This window comes from Aotus nancymaae, unplaced genomic scaffold (genome assembly GCF_030222135.1).
Source record: "Aotus nancymaae isolate 86718 unplaced genomic scaffold, 86718_ANA_hifiasm-v0.15.2.pri h1tg000020l, whole genome shotgun sequence".
In the NCBI taxonomy this organism is placed as follows: domain Eukaryota; kingdom Metazoa; phylum Chordata; class Mammalia; order Primates; family Aotidae; genus Aotus; species Aotus nancymaae.
The window spans coordinates 13,865,479-13,891,768 of NW_026988432.1; the positions used below are offsets into that span (position 1 = coordinate 13,865,479).

The 26,290-nt window shown below is 36.5% G+C and overlaps 1 protein-coding gene across 2 annotated transcripts in view; it reads right to left on the bottom strand.

Annotated features, from left to right (window-relative positions):
- SERPINB7 (serpin family B member 7) overlaps nt 1-26,290 on the bottom strand; it is a 59,039-nt gene that overhangs the window by 7,717 nt on the left and 25,032 nt on the right. Inside the window, exons 1-5 of one of the 2 annotated variants that reach the window (XM_012465371.2) lie at nt 24,463-24,507; nt 19,757-19,942; nt 13,822-13,872; nt 12,984-13,100; nt 1,446-1,563 (exon numbers count right to left, since the gene is read on the bottom strand). In XM_012465371.2, the coding sequence (XP_012320794.2) occupies nt 1,446-1,563; nt 12,984-13,100; nt 13,822-13,872; nt 19,757-19,924 (454 nt within the window). In that variant the 5' untranslated portion in view covers nt 19,925-19,942; nt 24,463-24,507. Of the gene's footprint in view, nt 1-1,445; nt 1,564-12,983; nt 13,101-13,821; nt 13,873-19,756; nt 19,943-24,462; nt 24,508-26,290 lie in introns of those variants that run through there. The other variant, XM_012465370.2, reaches the window with a different exon arrangement.

Here is a 26,290-nt window from a genome sequence, read left to right on the forward strand (position 1 = left end):
GGGAGCAGGGAGAACTTCTATAAAGCACAGACTATTTATTCAAAGGCACAGAAGCCTGGAACAGCAAGGTGTATTTGGGGAAACCCTAAGTCATTCCTATGTGTTGGGGAGAGTAAGGTTGGCAAGATTGGAAGCAAAGGCCTGATAATGAAGAGGCTTGAATGACTGGTAAGAATTTTGGATTATTTTGGAGGTGATGGAAAATAATTGCTCAGAATTTATTGAAAGACAGGAAAGGTCATGGTCATGATGGATCTAATTTGCCTTTCAAAAGGGTGACTCTGGTATTGTGTAGAGGATGCAGGCTTTGAGACCTGGGTAGGGTTGTTTAGAACATGGGAACATTTTGAAGTGTTTTCTCAAATAAATATTGAGTGCATATGCTTACGAAAAATTAGAGTAGTTATACATAAATTTGCATGAGAAAGGAAGAGAAATAACTAGTCTAAATAGAAAAAGTTATTAGCAATCTAATACCCTTATATTAAATACTAAATAGAATCCCATCTAGTTTTTAGAAGAGTAATAATTACATAGTTTCTCTTGATTTATAAGGGCTATATTTGAAACATGTGATGGCTAAACATCAAAGTAACCCAATATGAATACAATGAGGAAAAAATGAATAAAAAGAAAATTTATACACTGTATTCTTAGTCCCAGGACTAAGTGTATGCTGCTGAAAGTTTGCATCTAAAAGTGCAAGTAATATGTCCCATATTTCTGAGGCAGGGCTAGGCTCAGTAAATACAGGTACAATGTTTAGAGCATAAATCAAGGCCAACCCTTAGGTAATGGAACAACTACTAACTTTGGAACTGGTTGATGAACAAAACAAGAATTAATAGATTTCTTTATTTGCTTTGCACTAAACCAGAACATTAGCTGAAATTCAGTTTTTACTTGTGACAGAGACTTTCCAATAAAGAGATGTATTTTTACTGGAAGGTACTGCCTTGGTTACATGAATTACTTTGATAAATAAAGTACATTTTAAAAGAAAAGAGATACTATACATCCTGGAAAAAGCAATGTAAATAATAACTCTTAGTTTTTCTTCACTAACTAGGGTGAGATTTTGAGGTTAATTTATCAAATTAACTCAGCTTGTTCATTTATGAAATGGTCACAATAATATGTTTGTCTTGCAGGGTTTTTGCCAATCAAATGAGATAATGTAAAAGACTGAACTTCTGAAAGGTACAAAGCATTCAAGTTATTAAAATTATTCAAAACCACACTGCAAACAAATACTAAAGCAATTTTAAGTAGCTGCAAACATGACTTTGAATTAGGAGGAGCTATCGCTTCTTGGCCTTTTGGCTAAGATTCAGTGAATTAGGAGGAGCTGTTCCTTGCATGTACAAAAGACGTTCATCTTTTGTTCTCGGTATTCACCTACAGCTGACAAATCTTGTAGAAAAATAGAGTATTTCAATACTCACCATGTGTTTCATTTTCAATCCACTTATTAATTTCATGTTTAGTGTCTTCTAAATGATTTGTAAAGTCAACTCGCTCCACTTTGGCATTGTATAATTTTTCAGCACACTCGATGTAGTCCTACAAAGAAGAATACAGGTCTTGTATTTACAAATCACCACCAACTAAGTATATAAGACATGGATTTTTGAACATTTTATTTCCACTGCTTTATCCAAAGGCTCAACTTTGCCTCAAAGATGAGTATGGAAACATAGGGATATATGGAAATGAGGCTGGAAGGGGATCTAGTGAACTTGAAGTTGAATTTGTACAGTAAATCTTCTGTTTAAACTTAAGTTTATCTGAAATGGATTTGAGGAGGCTAATAGAGAATGGATAAAGCCCACCCTTTTTCCACTGCTTTCTCATATCAAGTAAATCAATAGCCTCCTAACCAGTCTCCCTTTCTTGTGTCACCCCTTCCTGCTCCAAATCCTTCAAGGCTACATTATTACACTCAAGACAATGCCCAAGCCCTTACTCTGTTCTCCCACCATACCACATTCCTGACAGTTTCTCAAAAATATCATGTGTCCTCTCTCACTAGAGGTGTTTGAACAAAATTCCTGCTGTCTGAAATGTCCCATATGTCTCATGATTATGTCTTATGCATTTTCTAGTTCCAAGTATGGCTGTCTCTGCTTGAGAGATATCTTTCCTAGGTTCCACCTACATTTTCTAACAGTCTGTTTACCTTCATTTTTTCTTAACAGCTGTTATCATAATGCACCATGTTTACCTTTGAGATTGTCTGAGCCCTTCACAAAACAGCAAATTTTGTGAAGTCAAGACTACATATGCTTTGCTTATTATTTTATTCTCGGTACGCAGTACATTGCCTTGCACATAATAGTTGCCTAAGAAATACTTGCTACTTTTAATAAAAAATAAGTCATAACAATCTAATTTATCAATACATTAATAATTCAATGAATACACACATACATCTCTTTGTGGAAAGACATTCAGAATCAGAAGAGAAAGATGTATTACAAACCATGTGTTTTTAGTGGGTTTCCTGTTAAAATTTATAGAATTTTTATGCTAATAATGAAGATTGACTAGTTGTCCTTTGTCTATCTGCAGGATAAGATTAACTCTCTAATGCAAGCTTTGTGTGTGATTTACTTGGATGTGACTCTTTTCATCTACTGATCAATTAATCCTTCCATCCACACATCCATTCATCCATCCACTATGACGCTGATTACAAAGAGGAGTTTTAAGTAGTCTACGGCCCAGAAAGGTTAATACATGCAAGATGTCAGCAAGGAATAAAGATAGCAGTGGGAAGGGACAGGAGAGTTACATAGATGTTGCTATTCTCTACCACTTCCAAGAAACTCGGGCCAGGCGTGGTGGTTTATGCCTGTAATCCCAGCACTTTGGGCAGCCAAGGTGGACGGATCACCTGAGGTGAAGAGTTTGAGATCAGCCTGGCTAGCAGGGCAAAATTCCATCTCTAGAAAAAAATTAGCGTGGTGTGGTGGCATGTGCCTGTAATCCCAGCTACTTGGGAGGCTGAGACAGAGGAATCATTTGAAACCAGGAGGCAGAGGTTGCAGTGAGCCAAGATTGTGGCACTGCACTCCAGCCTAGGCAACAGAGCCAGACTCTGTCAAGAAAGAGAGAGAGAGAGAAGGGAGGGAGGGAGGGAGGGAGGGAGGGAGGAAGGAAGGAAGGAAGGGAAGGAAAGAAAGAAAGGAAAGATCAGAAGAGCTATAAGCCACTAAGTACTTTTACTTTTTTAAAAAGTCCAGCTAGTATGTCATGCCGATCTCCTTCAAAGACCCTTTTTTATGTCCTTAAAAAAATACATGAAACTTAAGTGACATAAAAAATAAAATTTGGCCAGTTAAGGTGGCTCATGCCTGTGGTTTCAGCGATTTGGGAGGCTGAGGCAAGAGGATCACTTGAGCCTACGAGTTGAAGACCAACATGGGCAACATAGAGAGACTCCTTCTTAACAGAAAACTAAAAAATTAGCTGGGCATAGTGGCATGCACCTGTGGTCCCAGCTACTCAGGAGGCTGAAGTCAGGGGATTGCTTCGGCCTGGGAGGTCAAGGATGCAGTGAATTATGATTAATTGTGCCACTTCACTCCAGCCTGGGCAATGGAGCAAAACCATGTCTCAAAAATAAATAAATAAGTAAAATTTACAATAATTTGTAAGAACCTGACTCCTCGGACTCCTTCTCATGGATTTAGTGTTGTAAAGTGTGCACAGCAAGTGACTTCACAACTAATTCAAGCATTGTCTAATCTATGAGTCCACAAGGCTGCTCATGAATTTTTTCCTGCACCCCTCATGGATGCCCTCCCTCACTCTCTGTATTGGATGTCCTAATAAATTAATGATTTTCTTCATACTCCCAAATTTTCTGCATCTGCCACTATCAGCTAATGATGTTATACTCCACTTCTCTGTGATCAGGATAATTCTACATTATTTTCCTTGATTCTCTATGTCTCAGAGTGAGAAGTATACCTTTCCTCTCCAAGGAAAACCTTTTGATCTTAATACTGTCTGTGATGGTTAATGCGTCAACTTGATGGGACCATGGAGTGCCCAGACATTTGTCCAAACATTAGTCCGGGTGTGTCTGTGACCTGTTTCTGGATGAGATTAACATTTAAATCAGTGGACTGAGTAAAGAAGAGTGCCCTCCCTATGTGGGTGAGCCTCATTCAAACAATTGAAGACCTGAATAGGACAAAAAGACTGAGTAAGAGGGAACTCCTTCTGCCTTTCTGCTTGAGTTGCGACATTCGTCTTTTCTGGCTTTTGGATTCCAACGAAAACACCAGCTCTTAATTAAGTCTCAAGCTTGCTGGCTTTCAGACCAGAACTGCACATTTGTTCTCTGGGTCCTGTCTAGCTTGCCAACTACAGATCTTGAGACTTCTCTGCCTACATAATCACATGAGCCAATTCCCTCTAATAAATCTCTTTGTAGGAATAAATCTACATCTTGTTGGTTCTGTTACTCTGCAGAATTCTAACGAAAACAATATTCTCTCTCACCTTTTCTGGACTATTATCCCATCATTTTTTTACCTTGGCATTTCCTGGTTTAATCTCCGTTTCTCTGGTTTATTTTCTTAGACCAACAAGCTTTTTGAATTCTTCCATATTCAAAAAAATTCTATCATAACATTCTTTTCCCTTTACTCTGCCATACCATCCTTTTTACTGACAAATTTGACAAAAGAAATGTTTTATTCAATGTTTTTACCTCTTTAACACCCATCCATTCCTAAACCTCTTTGCTACTATGACACTGAAACTACCCTATAAAATCCAATATTTCAACAAATATTTGTTGAGTCTCTAGTGTATGCCTTGCACGGTGCAGGTACTGCTCACCAAGAGTCTCCTACTTTTCAAATCTGGCAGCATCTTCGCTTCTCATTCTACCTGAATTAAGTAGTACAGTATTCTGAAGTTTTTAACACTTGTTTCACTCTCTTATCTCCTAACTTTTGCCGTGTCCCGCTCTCCTGGTCATTTCCAGCCTCTCTGACAGCTCTTCTCAATCACACTCAATTACTGCTTATTCTCGGTTCACATCCATCTCTTTATTGCTGTTTTTTGTTTGTTTTTTAAGATGGAGTTTTGCTCTTGTTGCCCAGGCTGGAGTGCAGTGGCACTATCTCGGCTCACCTCAACCTCTGCCTCCCGAGTAGCTGGGATTACAGCCACCCGCCACCATGCCCAGGTCATTTTGTATTTTTAATAGAGACGGAGTTTCTCCATGTTGGTCAGGCTGGTCTAGAACTCCCAACCTCAGGTGATCTGCCTGCCTAGGCCTCCCAAAGTGCTAGGATTACAGGCATGAGCCACCCCGCCCGGCCCTTATTGCTCTTCTTATCTCATTATCCTGTGTTTCGACCCTAGAAATTCTCACCTGTTGTCAGGGCTTCAGCTGACATGTCCACTCTTTAGAGGGAAACATGAGTCTGACGTACTTCCTCTTTTTCTGTTAGGATGCATTTTATTTATTTCTCTTGCCTGAGTGTTCTGGGTAACACTTTCAGCACTACGTTAAATAGGAGTGGTGAGAGTGGGCATCCTTGACTTGTTCCCATTCTCAAGAGGAATGCTTCCAGCTTTTTCCCTTTCAGTATGATGTTTGTTGTGGGTTTGTCATAGATGGCTCTTATTATTTTGAGGTATGTTCCTTCAATACCTAATTTGTTGAAGAATTTTAACCTGAAAGGATATTGAATTTTATCAAAAGCCTTTTCTGCATCTATGAGATGTTCATATGGTTTTCATTTTTAATTCTGTTTTTGTAGTCAATCACACTTATTGATTTGCATATGTTGAATCAAACTTTCATCTCAGGCATAAAGTCTACTCGACCACAGTGAATTAACTTTTTGATGTACTGGATTCAGTTCACTAGTATTTGGTTGAGGATTTTTATGTCTATGTTCATCAGGAATATTGGCCTACAGTTTTTTTGTTGTTGTTGTGTATCTCTGCCAGGTTTTGGTATCTAAATGATGGTTGCTTCATAGAATGAGTTAGGGAGGAGTCCCTCCGCCTCGATTGTTTGGAATAATTTTAATAGGATTGGTACCAGCTCTTCTCTGTGCAGCTGTGAATCTGTCAATCTGTCAATCCAGGGCTTCTCTGATTCTGGATATTTCTCTTGTCCTGCTAACTTTGAGGTTGGTTTGCTCTTTCAATTTCCTGTAGGTGTGAGGTTAGCTTGTTACTTTGAGATCTATCTTTTTGATATAGATGTTTAGCACTATAACCTTTCATCTTAACATGACTTACATGTGTCCCAAAGTTTCTGGTATGTTGTGTCTCTGTTTTCATTAATTTCAAAGAATTTTTTGATTTCCACCTTAACTTTGTTATTTACCTAAAAATTATTTAGGAGCAGGTTGTTTAATTTCCATATAATTGTACGGTTTTGAGAAATCTTCTCAGTGTCTATCTTTCTGTGCCTGGTTTGCCACAATATGCTCCAGGTCATTCATGTTGTGACAAATGACAGGATTTCCCTATTTTTAATGCTGAATGGTATTAAAATATCGTGTATAGAGTTAGACCCCTAGATCTGTGAGTTGCACAACCAACTACAAATCAAAATATTTGAAAAAAAACACTGTGTCTATACTGAACACGTACAGACATTTTTATATCATTATTTCTGAAACAATATAACAACCATTTACATAACATTTACATTGTATTAGGTATTCCAGGTAATCTAAAGATGACTTAATGTATACGAGGGGATGTACATAGATTATGCAGAAATACCATGCCATTTTATGTCAGGGACTTAAGCATTTAGTATCAAGGGATAATATTATCCATTGGTGGACACACGTTGATTCCCTATCTGGGTCATTGTGAATAGCACTGCAATGAACATGGGAATGCAGATATCTCTTTGACACACTGATTTCAATTCCTGTGGTTGTATACACAGTAGTGAAATGGATCGATTATATAGAAGTTCTATTTTTTGTTAGAACTATCCGTATTGTTTTCCATAATGATTGCACTAGTTTGCATTTCCTCCAACAGTGTACAAGTGTTCCTTTTTTTTCTTTTTTACATCTTTACCAACACTTATCTTTTGACTTTTTGGGGATGGTCATTCTAACACACAGGAGGTGATAGCTCATTGTGGTTTTAATTTACATTACCCTAATGATTAGCGATGTTGAACGTATTTTCATATGCCTGTAAGCCATTTGTATGCTTTCTTTTGAGAAATGTCTATTCAGGTCTTTTGCCCATTTTTTAATTGAGTTATTCATTTTCCTGCTATTGAGTTCCTTATATATACTGAATATTAACCACTTATCAGATGTATAGTTTGCAAATATTTTCTCCCATTATGTTGGCTGTCTCCTCACTCTGTTGATTATTTGCTTAGTTGTGCCAAAGCTTTATTGTTTGGTGTCATTCCATTTGTCTATTTTCATTTTATTGTCTATGCTTTTGGATTCATACCTAAAAAAATTATTGCTCAGAGCAATGCATGGAAACTTCTCCCTTTATTTATTTTACTACTTTTACAGTCTCTGGCTTTATGTTTAACTCTTCAATCATTTTGGGTTGGTTTTTATATATGGTGTGAGAAAAGAGTCTAATTTCTTTCTTTTTCATCTGAATATCGAATTTCCCAATACCTTTTATTGAAGACACTGCCCTTTCCTCATTATATGCTCTTAGTATCTCTTTTGAAGATCAGTAGACTATAAATCTGTGGATTTATTTTTTTGACTATTTTGTTCCATTCATCTGTATATCTGTTTTTATGCCAGTAACCTACCATTTTGATTACTATAGCCTTGTAGTAGATTTTGAAGTCAGGTAGTGAAATGACTCTGTCTATATTCTTTTTGCTCAAGATTGCTTTGGCTATTCAGGGATTTTTATGGCTTCACATAAATTTTAGAATTTTTTTTTCTATTTCTGTGAAAAATGACGTTGGAATTTTGATAGAAATGGCATTGAAACTCTATGCTTTGAGTAGTATAGATATTTTAATAATAGTAATCCTTCCAACTCATGAACATGTGATATCTTTCCATTTATTATTTATCTACTGCAATAGCTTTCATTAATGTTTGATAATTTTCAGAGTACAGATCTTTAATCTTCTTGTTTAAATTTATTCCTAAGCAACACTGTATTGTTTAATTTCTTTCAGATAGTTCATTGGTAGTGTATAGAAACACTACTTTTTTTTGTATATTGATTTTGTATCCTGCAACTTTACTGAATTCATTTATCAGTTCTAACTTTTTTTGGTGGAATCTTTAAGGTTTTCTACATAAAAGATTATGTCATCTGTGAACAGAGACAATTTAACTTCTTCCTTTCCAATTCAAGTGACTTTTATTTATTTATTTTTTGTCTAATAGCTCTGTCTAGGACTTACCGTAGTATGTTGAATCGAAGTGGTGATAGTGGGCATATGTGTCTTGTTCCTGAATATAGAGGAAAAGCTTTCAACTTGCATGGTTGAGTTATGTTGTTAGTTGTGGGCCTGTTATATATGACCTTTATTATATTGAGGTATATTCCTTTTTATGTTAGTTTGGAATTTTATCATGATCGTGCATTGAATTGTATCAAATACTTTTTTGTCCTTTATTCTGTTAGTGTGGTATATCACATTTATTAATTTCTGTGTATTGAATCATTCTTGCCTCTTTGGAAGAAAAGTCCCTCTTGATCATGGTGAATGATCCTTTTGCTCGTACTTTGCTGAAGATTATTGTACCTACACTCATCAAGGCTATTAACCTGTAATTTTATTTTCTTATAGTGTCTTTGTGTGGCTTATTTATCACAGTGATACTGATCTTATAAAATGAGTTTGGAAATATTCTCTCCTATTTAATTTTTTGGAAGAGTTTCAGAAGGTTGGTATTAGTTCTTTAAATGTTCTGTAGAATTCAGCAGTGAAGTCATCAGGTCCTGGGCTTTCTTTCATAAGAGACTTTTTATATATACAATTCAATCTCCTTATTCACTATTGATCTGTTTAGATTTTCTGTTTCTTCATGATTCAGTTTTGGTAGACTGGATGTTTCTAGGAATGTTTCCATTTTTTCCAAGTTATTCCAATTTGTAGGCATATAATTTTTCACAGTATTCTTTCAGGATTCTTTATATTTCTGTGATATCAGTTATAATGTCTCCTATCTCATTTCTGAATTTTTTAGTCTCCCTTTTCTTAGTTAGTCTAGGTAAAGTTTTGTTGATTTTGTTTATCTTTTCAAAAAAACATCTGTGAGTTTTGTTAATCTTGTCTATTGTGTTTCTAGTCTCCACTTCATTTATTTCTCCTTTAATCTTTATTATTTATAATTTGGAATTCATTTGTTCTTTTTCTGTTTCCTTGATACATAAAGTTAGATTATGTTTGAGATCTTTCTTCTTTTTTGATGTAGGGATTTGCTGCTATGAACTTCTTTCTAAGAACTCATTTTGCTGCATCCCATAAATTTTGTTACATTGTATGTCTGTTTTTATTTATCTCAAGATGTTTTAAATTTTTCTTTTCTTTTCTTTTCTTTTTTTCTTTTTTTGGAGACGGAATCTCACTTTGTTGCCTAGGCTGGAGTGCAGTGGTACAATCTTGGCTCACTGCAACCTCTGCCTCCCAGGTTCAAACAATTCTCCTGCCTCAGCCTCCTGAGTAGCTGGGACTAAAGGTGCACACTGCCACGCCCAGTCAAATTTTTGTATTTTAGTAGAGATGGGGTTTCACCGTATTTCCCAGGGTGGTCTCGAACTCCTGAGCTCAGGCAATCCACCTGCCTCAGCCTCCCAATAATTTTTCTTTTAATTTATTTATTGACCCATTGGTTTTTCAGGGGTAAAATTTCTTTCTACAATACTTGCAACTTTTCTGTGTCTTCTTTACAAGTATTTCAAAATAAATTTTTTTTAAGTAGAAGAAATACCTAATAAGTCTTCTCCATTGATGGACTACTTAGGTTGGGAAAAAGAGACTTCAAAGATTACCTGATACCTAGTGTGTCATTCACTGAACAAGAACAAAAGGGCAGAGGAGATCTGGGTGCAGGAGAGATGATATTGAGATACATGTAGATATCCACTTGAGGACTTACAATAGACAGGTATAGAATCGAGCCTGGCACTAAGTGGTAAGGGAAGGCTCATCACACAGCTGTAGAGAGCTACAGAGATATGGAGGACAACATCAGAGAACTGTAAATTCGTTAAGTAAATAACCTCTCTCTGGCTGAGAAGCTAGATTGAAAATAAAAGATGACGCTGTAGTTCGAGCTACTCAAGCGGCTGAAGTGGGAGGACTGTTTGAGCCCAGGAATTTGAGTCCAGTCCACGCAACATAGCAAAACCTCACCTCTAAAATAATAAATAAATGAAAAGAAAAAGAAAAGAAAAAATTACTGAGTCAAAACCCTAACGAGCATGAGAATTTTAATGATGATTGGAGACATAAACAAAGGAGACAGAGGTGGAACAGCCAGAGGAGAAGGTAAAAACCCAGTAGGAATCAATGGCACAGAAACCACAAAGGAAAAACTTTTAAGGAGCACTAACAGCATTGAAAAACTCTAAAAAGGCAGATAAAACTACAAAGTGTTCACATGTGGTCATTAGTCACTTTGGTAAGAACACTTTCAAGAGAACATTTAAGGCAGAAGCCAGATTGCAATGGATTGAGGAGTAAAACAGGGTAAAAGAATGGATTCCACATGAATATACCATTCTTTGAAGAAGCTTGATTTTTCAAGATTAGGTTGTCAGAGCAAGAAATAGAAAAATCACGGGTGAGCTTTAAACAAAAGCTTTAGAAAATGTGCACGTTAAACTCATTTACATGCTATGAGGAAGAAGATAGTAGTGTGATGGAAATGAGGAAAAATACTGATGGAAACACATCACTGGGGAACTGGGAGGTGACAGGAGGCAAAAATAAACAGAGAAATTAACCGTTAAGAAAAATTGTTGCCTCTGAAACTAAAAGAAAGAGGGAAAAGGGTCAGGACACATATGGATTGTGACATGGATCCTCCTTGAACCTCTGTATTTCTGTCAAGTAGAAGTCCTTTAGTTAAAACTGATGATGACAATAAGGGGTTGTTGGGAAATTGAGAGAATTAGGGAAGCTTTTACTACTTGTTGTGAGAAATAAGAGGCAGAAATTGGTAGGGATAGAAACATGACTGTTGGGCACCACTGAGAGTCCAGCTGGGATGGGAGAACATGACTTTGTAGTGGTAACTGTATACTTTTAGATTTACCGTAAGTATCATTTAGTAGCCCAGCAACAACTGTTGAGGAAAGCCATAGCACTGATCCAGATTTGGAGCTTGCTCTTGGAAAGAGGGTGTTGGTAAAAGAGTGATAAAGGAATGGATCCAGGGTTAGTTTGGTATGACAATGAAACTTGCAGAGGGCTGATATGATGTGAGAAAATGGAGTGGTGAAGAGATTAAATAACTCACACATCTGAAGAGCAGGTAGAGTAGGAGCAAAAAAATGAGAAGCCCGGGATGTGGCCACAGAATGGAAGCCTGCAGTTGTAGATTGCAATGTGAAGTAGTTCTAGATGTTGATGAGTTTCAGGGTGTGGACTGGGCATCAGTCAGTCAAACGGTGTGGAGAGAGGGTGGGGATACTGTAAGGAGGCAAGCTGGGTGTGTCATCCACAAGAGCATTGAACTTACCCAAATAGTGGCAGAATGAGGGGGTTACAAAATGACATTTACAAAGGTCTGACACGGCATATTTAGCAGAGATGGAAAGAAAAGAGAGAATAAAATATCAGAAATAGTGATTGATTCTTCTATTATTATTATGATCATCGATCCTGATAGACTCATCCATAGTCAAAGGTGAGTGAAAAGAACATCATAAAACAAAATGCAAAGAGCTTAGAGGTTATCTAGCTTTGTGCTCATCTGAGCAATTGAAAATTTACAATTCACTTCATTTATAATCAAAAGTAGTTTCTAGAACAGCTAACTGCTCCACAATGGACAGGCTACCAAACAAAGGATTTGGGCATGCAGAAGCAGCAAAGAATTGGAGTGGGTGACAGACAGAGGGAACAATAATGGCTGGGTGGAAGACAGAGAGCTGGCGAAGATGCAGATGGAAACTAGCCCAGAGATGTTACTAAGTAGAATTTTACTGTTGTCTGAGGAGTGGAGGATTAAAAACAGAGAGAAAACCTGGCCAGAGCACCATGGTCATCATCTGTTTGAATAGTATTTAACCAGGAAAGCAGTTTCTGATTGTCGTAGAATGATGGTTTCAAAGTATGAGTTTAGCATAGCAGCATATAGCCTGCATTCTGGTCCTAATTGCTATTTAGGTAGGCAGGATTCTATGATGACTGCATCAACAACATACACACCATTCAGAAATATTTTTAAAAAATCGTCTGCTGAGCTCAAATGAACCCATTTCCCACCTCTGAGTCTGAGCTTCTCCTCTGCCAATGGCTATTCTTGTCTGGCCAAGTCTCCTACCAGGAACTTTTTAATAAGTATTCTCACTGAAAAAATAAGCAAGTAACTGCTGGAAGGCGAGATAAAAAGTATGGCTGAAATAAAAAGTAGAGAAGAGGGAGAACTCACACTGGAGATTCAAAACTCTCAGCAGACCTAAAATTCAGAAGAAGCACTGATAAACATTTTCTTCTCCTGCCATGGGCTGACTGTTCCTCTATTCCATTTAAAGCACGACATCCCTGCCAATGGACAAATTCTCTTCTGTTTTGAAGCCTATCAGCCTAGTGAACCTGAATATGTGGAGTAATTGGATAGAAAGTTGAACTTTGGAGATGGTGATGATACTTTCAAGACATCTGGGAACATAATAAGTGGCAATGAGAAACAAAATCACCTTTGTATAGCACAGTAGAAAGACAGAGGCCTTTGTTCAGAAAACAAATTTAGCAAAATTCAGGTCCAGAGTGGAAATAACCTACTAACACAGGCAGTTTCACTTACCTTATGAAAGCCATACACTTTTTCCACAAAAAGACCATTGGCAATGCTGACATCATAATCATTGTGGGATGCGCTTATATCAGAAAGAACTCTTTTCAGTTGAGACTGGAGCCCTGGCTGTTATTTTAAAAATGCATAAAAATTTATTTTTGGACTGCAAAGGTATGCATAATCTCATTTACATGTAAAATATAACATGCATATTATATCATAAAAGAAATTTTTAAAGGCTATAAAAACAGCAAACAAGGCCATATACATCTATGTCTTACCCTTTCTCAAAATAGTATCTGTGATCAAATGAAAGAATTTACTAAACACTTATCTTTAAAATAAAATTGTTAACAGAAGGTAATGATTTTGTATAATATATATATTAAATAATTTTACCAATGTAAGTTGTCTATAAATATTCAAATAAAAAGGCAAAACATTTAGTTTCATGCTATTTTGCCCAAATATGGCCAATATGCAAATAAAATATTAGTAAATTAATAAATAACAAGTAAATTATCAAAAATTCTACTTGAAAAATCTACAGTCTGGAAATCTGAATAAAGCATGTTTCTTTGCTTTGAAAGCATAGCTCCACATTCTTCAGCCTTCGTCTCTTGGGCTCAAGCAAACCTCCCACCTCAGCCCCCCAAGTAGCTGGGACTACAAGCTAATTTTGGTATATTTGGCAGAGATGGGGTTTTGCCATGTTGCCCAGACTGGTCTCGAACTCCTGGGCTCAAGTGATCCAACCGCCTCAACCTTCCAAAGTTCTAGGATTACAGGCATGAGCCCCTGCACCTGGCTCACATTCTCTTTTTCTAAAAGAACATATTGTCTTTACCTGACTATTAGAAGAGTTTCCATGTCCTGAGGCAGTGTTAAAGTGAAGCACCTGTAAACAGTGCACAAGGAAAGCAATTAGAATCAGAGGTTACCAGGAGAACAGTTTGCAAGAGGTTTTAAGAATAAAAATATTCTTTCCCAATAAATGTGTCTAATTGCCATTCCAAGTTCATTAGTGTCTTAGAGCTCATTCTCCTCAATTCTCCCTGTGACTCTGAATGCACATCAACAGGCATATTTGGTTTTAATTTTTGTTTTGTTTGTGGTTTTTGTTTTGTTTGTTTTGATTTGTTTTGAAACGGAGTCTGGCCCTGTCACTAGGCTGGAGTGCACTGGCGTGATCTCGGCTCACTGCAACCTCTGCCTCCTAGGTTCAAGTGATTCTCCTGCCTCAGCCTCCCGAGCAGCTGGGACGACAGGGGCGTGCTACCAACACACCTGGCTAATTTTTTGTAGTTTTATTAGAGACGCGGTTTCACTGTGTTAGCCAAGATGGTCTCGATTTCCTAACCTCGTGATCCGCCTGCCTTGGCCTCCCAAAGTGCTGAGATTACAGGCATGAGCCACCATGACCAGCTGGTTTTAATTTTTATTGCATTTTCTTTCTTTACCACAACCTGATTTTCACTTAGGTTTACTACAATTTTGGAATTTGTGTCAATTTACATAAATGCTATAGTGGCATTGCTTCCAACTAAATCATGACTGTCTGGTAGTCAGTCCACACACAGATGTTAATACCTCAGTGCACAGCTCTCCCAATTTGACAATGAATGAAAAGCATACTTCAGCAGTGGAACTCTACAGTTTTCAATACAGTCAATGAAACATGATTACCATTTTCATGATTACAGTGGTGTAACTCAGAATCTACCTGTGGACTATTTTGTGATTTATGGAATGAATAAGCCTCTTTTTGAAGTGACATGGCAGCTATAATTTTAATATTTGGGCCAATACAAATTAGGTCATCAATTCATGTGTTCATTTAATATTTAAGTTTTATGTACCAGATTTTCCTTTTTTTTTTTTTTGTAATTTTAGAATCATGGAACCTATAACATTTCCTACCAATGATTATTCCTAAACCTTTTGAAATGTCATTTTATGTAGAAAACATTGTTTTTCTTAAATATCCCAAAAGCTCTATATCATCACCATTTTTTAAAATTTTTATATATTTATTTTTTTAATTATACTTTAAGTTCTGGGATACATGTGCAGAACTTCGAGGTTTGTTACATAGGTATACACATGCCATGGTGGTTTGCTGCACCCATCAACCCATCATCTACATTCGGTATTTCTCCTAATGCTAACCCTCCCTTACTCCCCAACCCCTTGACAGGCCCCGGTGTGTGATGTTCCCCTTCCTCCCCTTCCTGTGTCCATGTGTTCTCATTGTTCAACACCCACTTACGAGTGAGAACATGCGGTGTTTTGTTTTCTGTTCCTGTGTTACTTTGCTGAGAATGATGGTTTCCAGTTTCATCCATGTCCCTGCAAAGGACATGAACTCATTCGTTTTTATGGCTGCATAGTATCCCATGGTATATATGTGCCACATTTTCTTTATCCAGTCTGTCATTGATGGTCATTTGGGTTGGTTCCAAGTCTTTATTATTGTGAACAGTGCTGCAATAAACATATGTGTGCATGTGTCTTTATAGTAGAATGATTTATAATCCTTGGGGAATATACCCAGTAATGGGATTGCTGGGTCAAATCCATTTGAACACTTAAAAGTCTTTCTCCCCTTTCCCCACTACACCATGTCTTACAGAGTTTTCAACATGTAGAGCTTCCCCTAACTTTCAGCTTATTGAGAATACAAACTCAGAATTTGTACTATCTCTAATATTTGGTATTATCCCCCATATTTCTGTCTTATTGTTTATAACTACACGTTGCCTCATACAAAGGAGGCACTATACAAATTTAGTTAAGGTAGTCATTTGTACTAACCAAATTCAAAAACTGTATTTTGTGTATCAGGCATAATTTTGACCTTATTAGTTGATAGAGGTTTTCTCACAGCAATGTATATACAAAATAACAGTTATCAGTTACTTCCTCCCCAAAGCTGACTATTTTTAACTAATCCCACCATCATTGCTGTCATCAACCTCACCATGGTGGCTTCTGACAAAAGAAGAGAACTTTTTAGCACTTGCCTCCTATGCTCCTTTAATTCAAAATTATTTTACTGAGGTTTATAAAATTTAAAATGTGCTGAATTTAGAGATTTTTATATTAAGTGGGTTTAATTTAAAGAAAAATTTGTTGAATTCATAATGTAATAGAACTGGAATACTTAATATTTTCAGTTTAGAAACTTCCATACTTACAATAAAGTTCAAAAATGTGTTGCTGTCATCAAGTTGTAGTTCTGATCACCCTAATTATTTACAAGTGAATTTTATGACTACGTATGGCATGTTTTCACCTATGGAAAAATTCAAAACTCAAAATTTTGAACTAGGACCTGCAGGGACACTGTATGACAGAGAGTCTTGAACAATTCTGGTTCAACAGCCCATAGGAACATCAGCATTTGCTTTACGGAGGACTTTACTTAGTCTTTAGATCTGTAGATTTGATCAACTGTCACTGTGAGCATATAGTACTGAAGGACCTGTCATATCAGTCTACAAGAACATTTATGCATGTTATGATAAAGAAAAGATGATGAAAACATAAGATGTGTTTTAATCTTCCACCTGTCACTATATTATGAGAATCTTGCATCTTTGCAACATCTCTACTTGAAAATAGAATAAGCTCTTGGCCAAACGTGGATTCTCAACGCCTTTAAAAATATGGTAGTTATCTCTTCCCAAATGAGAGAAAGAGTTCATAAGGAGAATACGCTGGGTACTCTATCCTTAAATGATCCTGCCTCTGTTTTCAGTCAATTTTACTGTGGCTGCGATTTCACTGGTGAAATTTGGGGTTGGTCACTTGTCATCAGGAGAGGAAGGTTCAACAGGGAACTTCCACTCCATGGAATTATTTATTTTTGCTATGACAAGAAAAGAAATAAAAGCATGAATTTATATATATATATATCTATATGATGCATATATATATGATGCATTTCAATGGAATGTCTTGTGAGAGAGAAGAGAAGAGCAGGTATCTTATGAAATAGGAAAATCACTTTTTAAAACATTTATATTCAGGCACTGTAAGAAAGAACAGTAATATTAGAGTTAAATGAAAAAAAAAATCTGAACCCATGACTTTATAAAAAAATACATTTTTCCAGCTCTTTCACTCAGATGGTGAGCAGCCTTCATGGCACTTCAACTGCATTGAACCTCAAGCACATGGTTCTTGACTTTAATTGAGTAAATATATATATTTACTCTACAATATATATTTAATATAGTAAATGAGCCAGAGCTTCATGAGGAATAGTTGAGCTCTTTTTGGGGTCAAGATAACTCAAGACAAGCCCAAAACATCTTGCCAGAAAGCAAAAATATTTTAAAGTTATTGAGAAGGATTGTTTGAAAGGATTGAGTTAAAGAGATTTCTACTGGCCCAGCTATGACAATTTAAGCATCAAAAAGAAAAAGAAACATAGATCTATGGGAATGCTTTAAAAAGACACACAGATGGAAGCCATAAATTGATTGAGTCTGGATTCATCTAAAATAGAAATGTGTGCTTCATGGTGACAAGGGTCGAATGTTGTAATGAGACACCAGCTGAGGCAGGGGAGAAGCTGAAAATTAATTTCCTAAAGGACATTTACAGAGGACTAAAAATGTGTACAGATAAATTATGTGAATGCTTTTGTGTCTCTATTGCCTTTTCTCCTGTTACATATTTTTTTATGCAAGATTATAATAGAAAGAGTTATAAAAAGTCACACATGAGAGTAATTGATGAGACAGTAAAGAGTACAGAGCAAACTCCAGCAGGACAGCAGCTCTCTCAGTTCTCCATGACTCATGAGCTGTTGACCCTGGTCCACCAGGCATGAGATGCAGGGCAAGGAGACCTCAGAAGTTGTACCAGACAGGAGCCAAAGCATTGCCCCGACATGAAAGTATGTAGTAGGTAAGAGCTGTGTCTTCCACTGCATTAAAATCAAGCTTTAGTCATAGGCATGGAGCCTGCACATCATTGTCTAACACACTGAACAGTGATAATTGCAAGGTTTTTTCTTTTTATGTTGGATGTCATCAACTCAACATCCTCCGTGCACACTAATGCCCACAGAGATGAAATGATTTTCCCAAGGTCAGAACTTGGACCCAACCTTCTAACTCCCAAACCAAGGCTGTGTGTCTCCATGATACCAAATCATCTCACCTGGTTCTGAAACATTATGTATTTTTATGAATGGATACATTTTAATTTGTTGAATGGTTTTCAAAGGCTTTATATTTATTTATCAAAATACTGACTTTAAAATACTGACGCTTCTCAATGAGGTTACTTTGACCTATATTTCAGTTTGGTGGCTTCAAGCAGTTCTCAACTGGAGACTGATTTTGCCATTGAGCGTTTTCTTTGGAAATGCTTTTACCTGGAAATGTTTTTGGTTGTTATGACTGGGGAGGGGTGTGCTGCTGGTATATATTGATGAGAGGCCAGGGATGCTGCTAAACGATGCAGTTCCTCACAACAAAGATTGATCCAGCCCAAAATGTCAGTAGTGCCAAAGTTGACAAGACCTGCTGTATAAGTTTGTCCTGAGTTTGAATCTCAGGTCTGCCATCTACCAGCACGCAGTATGTCACCCCTCCATAAAATCAGGATAATATTACCACTTCAGTGTGTCAACGTGAATATCAAATAAAATCACATTTTTAGGGCTCATCCCAGATACTGAACACTGATAAAGTTCTCAGAAGATAGTTGTTACTATCATCTCATCAAAGTGAGGTATCCTATGTACTAGGCTGTAAACCTCTCTAATGCTTGAAAAAAAATGGCGGTCTAAGACTCTGTCATTGTTCTCTAGCAAGGAATATTTACTGAGCTACCCAGATAAAGGAAGGAATTATTCCAGCTTAAATTATCTACACAAATGATTTTCCATATGAACTGAGGTATGACAGGTTTCAATAGGCACCAGATTCCTCTGGCAAGCCCTTCTGAACTAAAATAATGGGAGAAATAGTGGGGCAAGGGGTGGGCACAGGGAGGCGGGGGGCAGAAAGTGATGATATCAAGGCCTCTGCATTCAGCCTGGACCTGGCGTCTCACCTGCTGTTGAGCTACAGAGTTTCGATGGCAATTTTCTGAGAAGGAAGAAAAACCCAGACGATTCCACTTCCCTGTAAAGTGCAGCCCAAAGCTGTGTACAAGGGCGTGTAAATAAGCACTCCCTGAAGGTGGTGGTGAAGGTGATGGTGGTGACAATGCGAGGACTATTCAGGTAGGCTGCTATTATCTGGAATGTACTATGATGTTATTTGTGCACAGGTAACCAGTGCTTAAACTAGGCCGTCATTGGAATCTCCTTCTAACTCTCCTGTCTCAACCATATCTACTCAGACAGTGGTTCTCAATCTTTCACGTGCACCTGGAGAGCTCATTAGAACCAGAGTCCTGGGCCCCACACCCATAGTTTCTGATTCAGTAATTCTGGGGTGGATCCCAAGCATTTGCATTTCTAACAGGTTCTCCAGGCGGTGCTGATGCTCCTGGTCTGGGAAACACACTTTGAGAACCACTGCACCAAGGGAAAACATCAAAGCTGCAGTGCTTGGAATATTTCTGTTGCCTTCTGGCTCAAAAACAAGTGGTGCGAGCTGTGTGCTTTCTTCACACCCCAAGAGGGGCCCATGGAAATGTGAAGATGTGACACCTGCGCCCTCATGATGACCTCCATTAACATGGGAACCATTGCAATGAAATGTTCTCATGGGTAAAACAATTTGTCCCAATGATTAACTGCAAAAGCTGAGACTGACCTTATCAATCTGAGAGACACAGTCACCTCGAGCGCCCAAGCGGACCAGGGCCAGGGCAGTGAAGAGGCTCAGAGAGGAAAAGAACACATTTCCATTTCCTTGATTGTTATCTATCTCTCTGAACAGGTTGAAGCAAAACTCGGCATTTGCTGCAGCAAGGGAGGCCATTGTGAAAAGGAGTGCAGCCTAGAGGACAGTGAGAAAATGAAATTAGTTCCTGGTACATTTTCTAGGAACATTATAATTTTAAATTATTTATTTTTTTTTATAATTTAATGCTTCATTTCTTCAGCCTTGGATGTAATCATCAAATAACTATAACAAAAAGGGAAAAGTTCCCTTGGCCCAGTATCCTATCACTAGTACCCTAAAACTATCTCTTCTCATTAGTGGACATTTATATCCTCTGTGGCCTGTTTCCAACACTCAAGCACACACAGTCATGAGGCTCACTGTTTCTCAAAGCATCCCAGATTTCTGAACTGAAATAGAGAAAAAGTAAATATTATAATATTAGATAGTATGTTTGAGGCAATATAGGCTTTGCTTTCTAAACCATCTGTAATTCAATGCAATGTTAAATTTTTGATGTTGAACACACGATTTTTAACCCATTCTCTCCAATATGGCCTCTATAACATTCTTAGAACAATCACACATCCTATCTTTTTTCATAACTGTCCTAATTTTAAGTATAAGCATCTTTTGTCCTATAAGTGTATTAATTTGTTTAAAACCATTTTCTGATTTTTTTTGGAATGCAAAATGTGATTATCAGAGTATGTATCATGAACATGTATAAGACTTTTCAACACACAGGCCTGTTTCTTCCTGGAGAACCCAGGGTGCAGTAACACATTGGAGATTATCTTCAAATTCATAATGTTGTTTCTGAAATACAGAGGGCTGCCACCACCATGGAATTCTTCAGGGATCCACTTGGGTAATTTTTTGTTGTTGTTGCAGAATTTCTCCACAACTCTAATTGATCTCAAAACCACAGTTAGGGTTGTCTCAGACTAAATGAACTTACCCGAATTCTCCAAATTATTCCTCATGAATATTCAATGACGTTACATCTCATGGTGTGGCAGGTGCCAGGTGTTGCAGGCGTCAGGAGTCACAAATCCTTAGGAGACTTCATTCAAGTCTCAACTCTGTTGCTAATAGTTGTATGACCTGGGTCAAATCTTTAATTTCTCTAAATTTCTAAGTTTTATCTTGTTCAAGTGAGACGATCTATGTACAAGATCTAGCATAGTAATTCTCAACAGAAAATCATGCTTCCTTGTACCTTTCACCTCATCAGAAGAGTACACAAAGGCATCTGGGGGCTGGCATGTTGTGGGTGGGGAAGGGGGTCACAAGGAGGGAGATCCATGCCATCTGAAACAAGAGCATTCTAAAATTGCCGTTGTGTTGGCTTTGTCACAGTTGCAAATACTTAATGCCTTTCAAAATTGCAAATGAAATTAAAATAAGTTTTTAAATTTTTATTTTGCCAAATGGGAGTTTGAGTTAAAAACATTAAAAAAAAAAAAAAGGTTTTCTAGTACAATGCATGATCCAGAGTAGACATTCAAACATTCAATAAATTGAAGATGTTGCATTTACTATTCTCTGTAAAATGCTAATAGCCTGTTCTGTCCTAAAAGACAGCAAACATTTCCAGTAAGAATGTCCCTGAGGGACCCATACTCTGCACTTTGGATTTCAAGCACAAAGAACACCATTGAGGCATGACACCCTACATGATGCTGTTTTTCAGGGTCAAATTTAGCTATATGCAATTTATTATAAGTCACATTTCTCAGTTACACCCCAGGAACATGAGGTGAGAAAATCATTCATACCCCACATATCTTTAAGAAAGAACAACCTACGTTATTTAGAAAGTTACCCAGAAAAAAAGTATGTTGATTTTATGTCTAATCCAAGTAATCCAGGGTAAAAAGCAGTGGTAGTTGTGATTAAAGCTACAGGAGAAACCCCTTGCAGCCACGAAGACAAGAAACAGTGAAAGTCAGGGCCGGGTACACAGGATGGGAGTTGGCAGGGAAAGGGCAGCTTTATACCATGAGTGATATTGGCAGTGCCAAAGGCCCTCAAACTTTTAAGGGACTCAAATCATATTTTAAACCTAAAAATAATTATTGCTTCTAAAGTATGAAAAAAAAGATTAACATTAACAATTTTACAATTAAATAGAAAACAAAATCTATGTTGATTTTTCTATTTAATTTAGTATTCATAAGAATTTCATTAATTTTAGAAGGAAATTGTGTACTGGATTCTCTCCATCCTAAAGAATTTCCAAGACTTCATGCTGGTTGCTGAAAACCAGACAGTGGTAAATGAATTGCTCTTAGGAAAGAAACTTCAAAAGCAAAGTCATATTAATTCTTTCAAAGTATTTACAGTAAAAATTATATTCAATAGAAGATTAGGTGCATTTTAATGTTCTGATAAAATGTAAGCTAGAATTTTTAAAATAAGATCTGAAAGATTTTTAAATGACCCTGTTTAGAAACCTTTTTTCACTGTCTAATGGGGGTTAGAAGCTATAATTTCCCACAATGAAAAAATATACTTTAAGGACATTTCTCTTTGTTCAAGTTCCAGTTCTTCTTCTTGTGTTACAAATTATATCTTACTATTTTATCCTTTAGAGGAAAAAATTATATTTTTGAATGGTATCCTTTAATTACTTTCTAAGCTCCAATCACAAATTTTCATTTTTTAAACTTTCAGACATCCTATTTCTATGGTAAACTATTGATAAAACTATCATCTTATTGAAGAAAAGGGAAGCTACACAAGAATGCATTCATTCAGGATACAGAGTACATAAATGTTTAGCTTAGGTAAATTTTATGGCAGAGAAACCATACTAGAAAAATAAATCACTTAGAGAAGCATGAGCCAAGACATTCCTAGATAATTATAAATTCTCAAGTCATAACTCTTAAAATGATAGGTGATGCTAAATAGTATATACTTAAACATTCCTGTATAGACATGTTCATGTATGCTTAAAATAAATATCAAAAAGTATGTTCCATTTCACATAATTATTTGTATTATCTTTCTCTATGCAAGTGCACTCTAAGTTCCAGGAATGAAAGTAAGATTTGTTTCTCCTCATCTGATATAAAGTCCGATCCTCATTGGCAAGTAAACAATTATATTTAAGGCTAAACTGATTGTTTTGAACCCCAAAGTTTTCATCAGGTGACACATAAATAAAAATTAGCATGAGACCAAAGTTGTGATTTTTCCTTTCACTTATAAATACTTTCACAGCAACTTAAATAAATAAAACATCAACAAAAATAAACTAAGTTCACACAAGCCACCAACAGCTACCAATTGACTTGAGTCTCAGTTAAACAACTAAGGAAGTTGACAAGGAAAACAAATTATTTTAAAGCAACCCAAAGAAGAAGTCAGTGTGACAGACACCACCTGTTTCTCATTGTCTGGACATGAAAATGCAGGAAAATTCCTTTCAAATCATAAAAGAACTTGGCGTTTTATAGTCTAATTTTTCATTTTGCTAAAAATATACCATATTCTTATGTTTCTTGCATAAATATTTTAGCTTAACATACAAGCATACAATTATAATTTATAATTTTAAAGTTAACACAAATTAGCAAGTGCTCATGGATGGTTTCATATCCCAAACTTCAGACTTGAGGGTCTAAAAGTCCATGGCAGTCTGAAGCCTATTTGATTTCTTATAGTCTATTTTCATCTGAGAACTTTTTTGTCCCTTCCATCCTTTAGTCAGTATACTATTTGTGTCAAACCACAATAAAAATAGATATTTTCTCACTAAAGCTTCTTTTTAAAGTCTAATACGAAGCAAAAAGTGATTTTTAAATGAAGCATGAGAAAATTCAGGCACAAAACATATTCAATAAAACATGAAATTATCATACTATTTTATGGATCTAAATTTATTACATCTAATTGATAAATTATATACCTTAAATGCTTGATAAAAATATTACCTAGTCTTAGGATACTTTTGCCTGTACATAGAAAATTAATTATAGTTCATGGTACATTATTTTTTAAAAAAAAACCTTTATATTTACTGAATTAATATATACATGTAGGAAAGAAATGAACAATCACTTCAATGTGATTAATTTTTATTCTTATCAATAAGTCAAATACAGTCAAATACAGTAGTATCTATACAGATGCTACTCTGGAGAAATATTTTTAAATCCTTTCATTTCTTTTAACACATGGTTTCCAACTTTGATAAACCTCTAAACAAATTAGTATATTATGCACTTAAAAGAGTTTAATTCTAATCTCATAATTTAGTATATTTCAACCTATAATGCCTTAAATAAGAACACAGGAAATGTAGAATCTAGATTTGCACATAATCCCTACTTATCTGTTCAAAGATGGAACATAAAGTTTTCAACTGGTATCCGATTCCCATGCCATTCTCCCATGACACCACCTAAATCAGTCATAGACAGGCTGTAAAGTGGAGAAGCAGACAAGAGGACCAATATCCAATCTGGATGTTGTTTGATGAGTTTAATGTGTCAGACACAAAGTAACCCAGATTTCTCTGTGTGTGTGTGTGTGTGTGTGTGTGCGTGCGTGCGCATGCATGTGTGTGTCTTTTTTCAAAGGATATGGCCAGACTTTAAATTATGGACCTTAGAAATATTTACCTTACTGTCTTCATAGGGGAAGTTGGCCGCTGGTTGGGTGAGTCTGAAAGAGTTCCTTGCATTACTCTGAAATATAAAGCCTCTGACTTAGACACTCCCTACTTTGTTTTTATAATGGTCATGATAGTTTTAAATAATGTCATTAAAATGAAATATGTTCAGGTGCTTTATAAAGCAAATTAAAAGAAGTCTGTAGAGTATTAGCTACAGCTGTAATTCAAAAAAGTCAAATACATATTTTTTAATGAAACAAATTTTAGCATGAATGTTATTTCATTTTATATTAATATCACACAGTATTTTTACGTAGTAAATGTAGATATCCCTACATTAAGGCACAACTGACACTTCTTACATATGGAAATTCAATTACTGATTTTGTTGTTTATTTGATTCCTCCCCACTCGGATTTTGGTATTTGATGAACATGACCAAGCCCCACCTGGAAGAACTCATATTTTGACGTCTATAAATTCAACTGTCATAGAGGAGTAGCGCTGCAGTCCCAGAGAGGTGAAGAAAGCAAAGCGGCTATAGAATAGAGTGGGTCTTTTCTCATCCACAAAATAAAAATTCACATCACTTACATTTTCATTAATACACACACACATTTTTATTCTTATCAATAAGTAAACTACATATATATACACACACGTGTGTGTGTGTGTATGTGTATAATCACCACCATGATATTTATGCTATATTTGGGGAACACTGTATTTAAGGAAGGTAGGTGAGCTGACCCTCCCACAAGTGTTTGCCCATACTGCCTTTATTTTCATTGAATGATTAATGCTAAAACTGAGTATGCTGACTGAAGCTTCCTAAGGTGAACATGCTATCAGAGAGAGAGAGATGCATTAGAATACATTGAACACGTGGGAAGGGATATCTACCCCTATCAGAAAAGAAATACATAAGTGGTAGGAACTTAGAAACCAGATAATATCCAAAAAAATGAGCAAATTTGGTAATTCTTAACTCCAGAGGAAACAAAGCGAAAAGTATATCATAGTACACTTTATAGATCAACTGTGGATAAAATTGTCATCATTGTAATGATTTAAAGCCCGCAGTCCTGGTTAGACGCCCACTGGGACTTATTTCTTCCCTTTGTCTACCAGAGTTTCTCACAAGATATTGGTTTATCTAGCATATCCAAAAATAAACTGTGCTTCACACCAGGACGTGGTCGTTCGATTCTCACTATCTTAAGGCACACCAGAAGGTTTCTGACCACAACACTATGCCCTCATCTTCTTAAGGCTGTCTGAAATCGCCATGGCAGTAACCATCATCTCCCACGCCACTGATAGAAGTAAGGTTTAGAGGGCAAATAAATCAGACATGAAAGAATACACAGAGTAATATGCCCTTCATGGAAAGATCAAACCAGACAAAATTGTATTTTTAAGGATGCTTATATGGGTGGATAGACGGAGCCAAGGATATAACTGCTTTAGTTACCTCTAGTGGGAGGGGAGGTTTTGTTGGTAAAAGAATGGGGAGGGAGGTTTTAGAGGCTCTTTTGATGTTCTACTATTAACTTGCATGCATCTATTGAATGCACCTTTATGTAGCCACATTGTATTTCATTATTTTTAAACTCAACAATAACAAAGAAAAAAACATAAAGAAACCAAATGACCAAATGCCTCTGAGATAGGGTCATGGCACATTGTGTATAACTGATAATTGATCTATTCCTGATAGCAGGTTTTGATGGACAATGGGCTGGGACCCCCAAGCCAAGGATACACAGGTGTCAATGAGGTAAAGAATAGGATGCAAAATAAGACCAAGACTGACTGACACGGCCCAAGGAAGA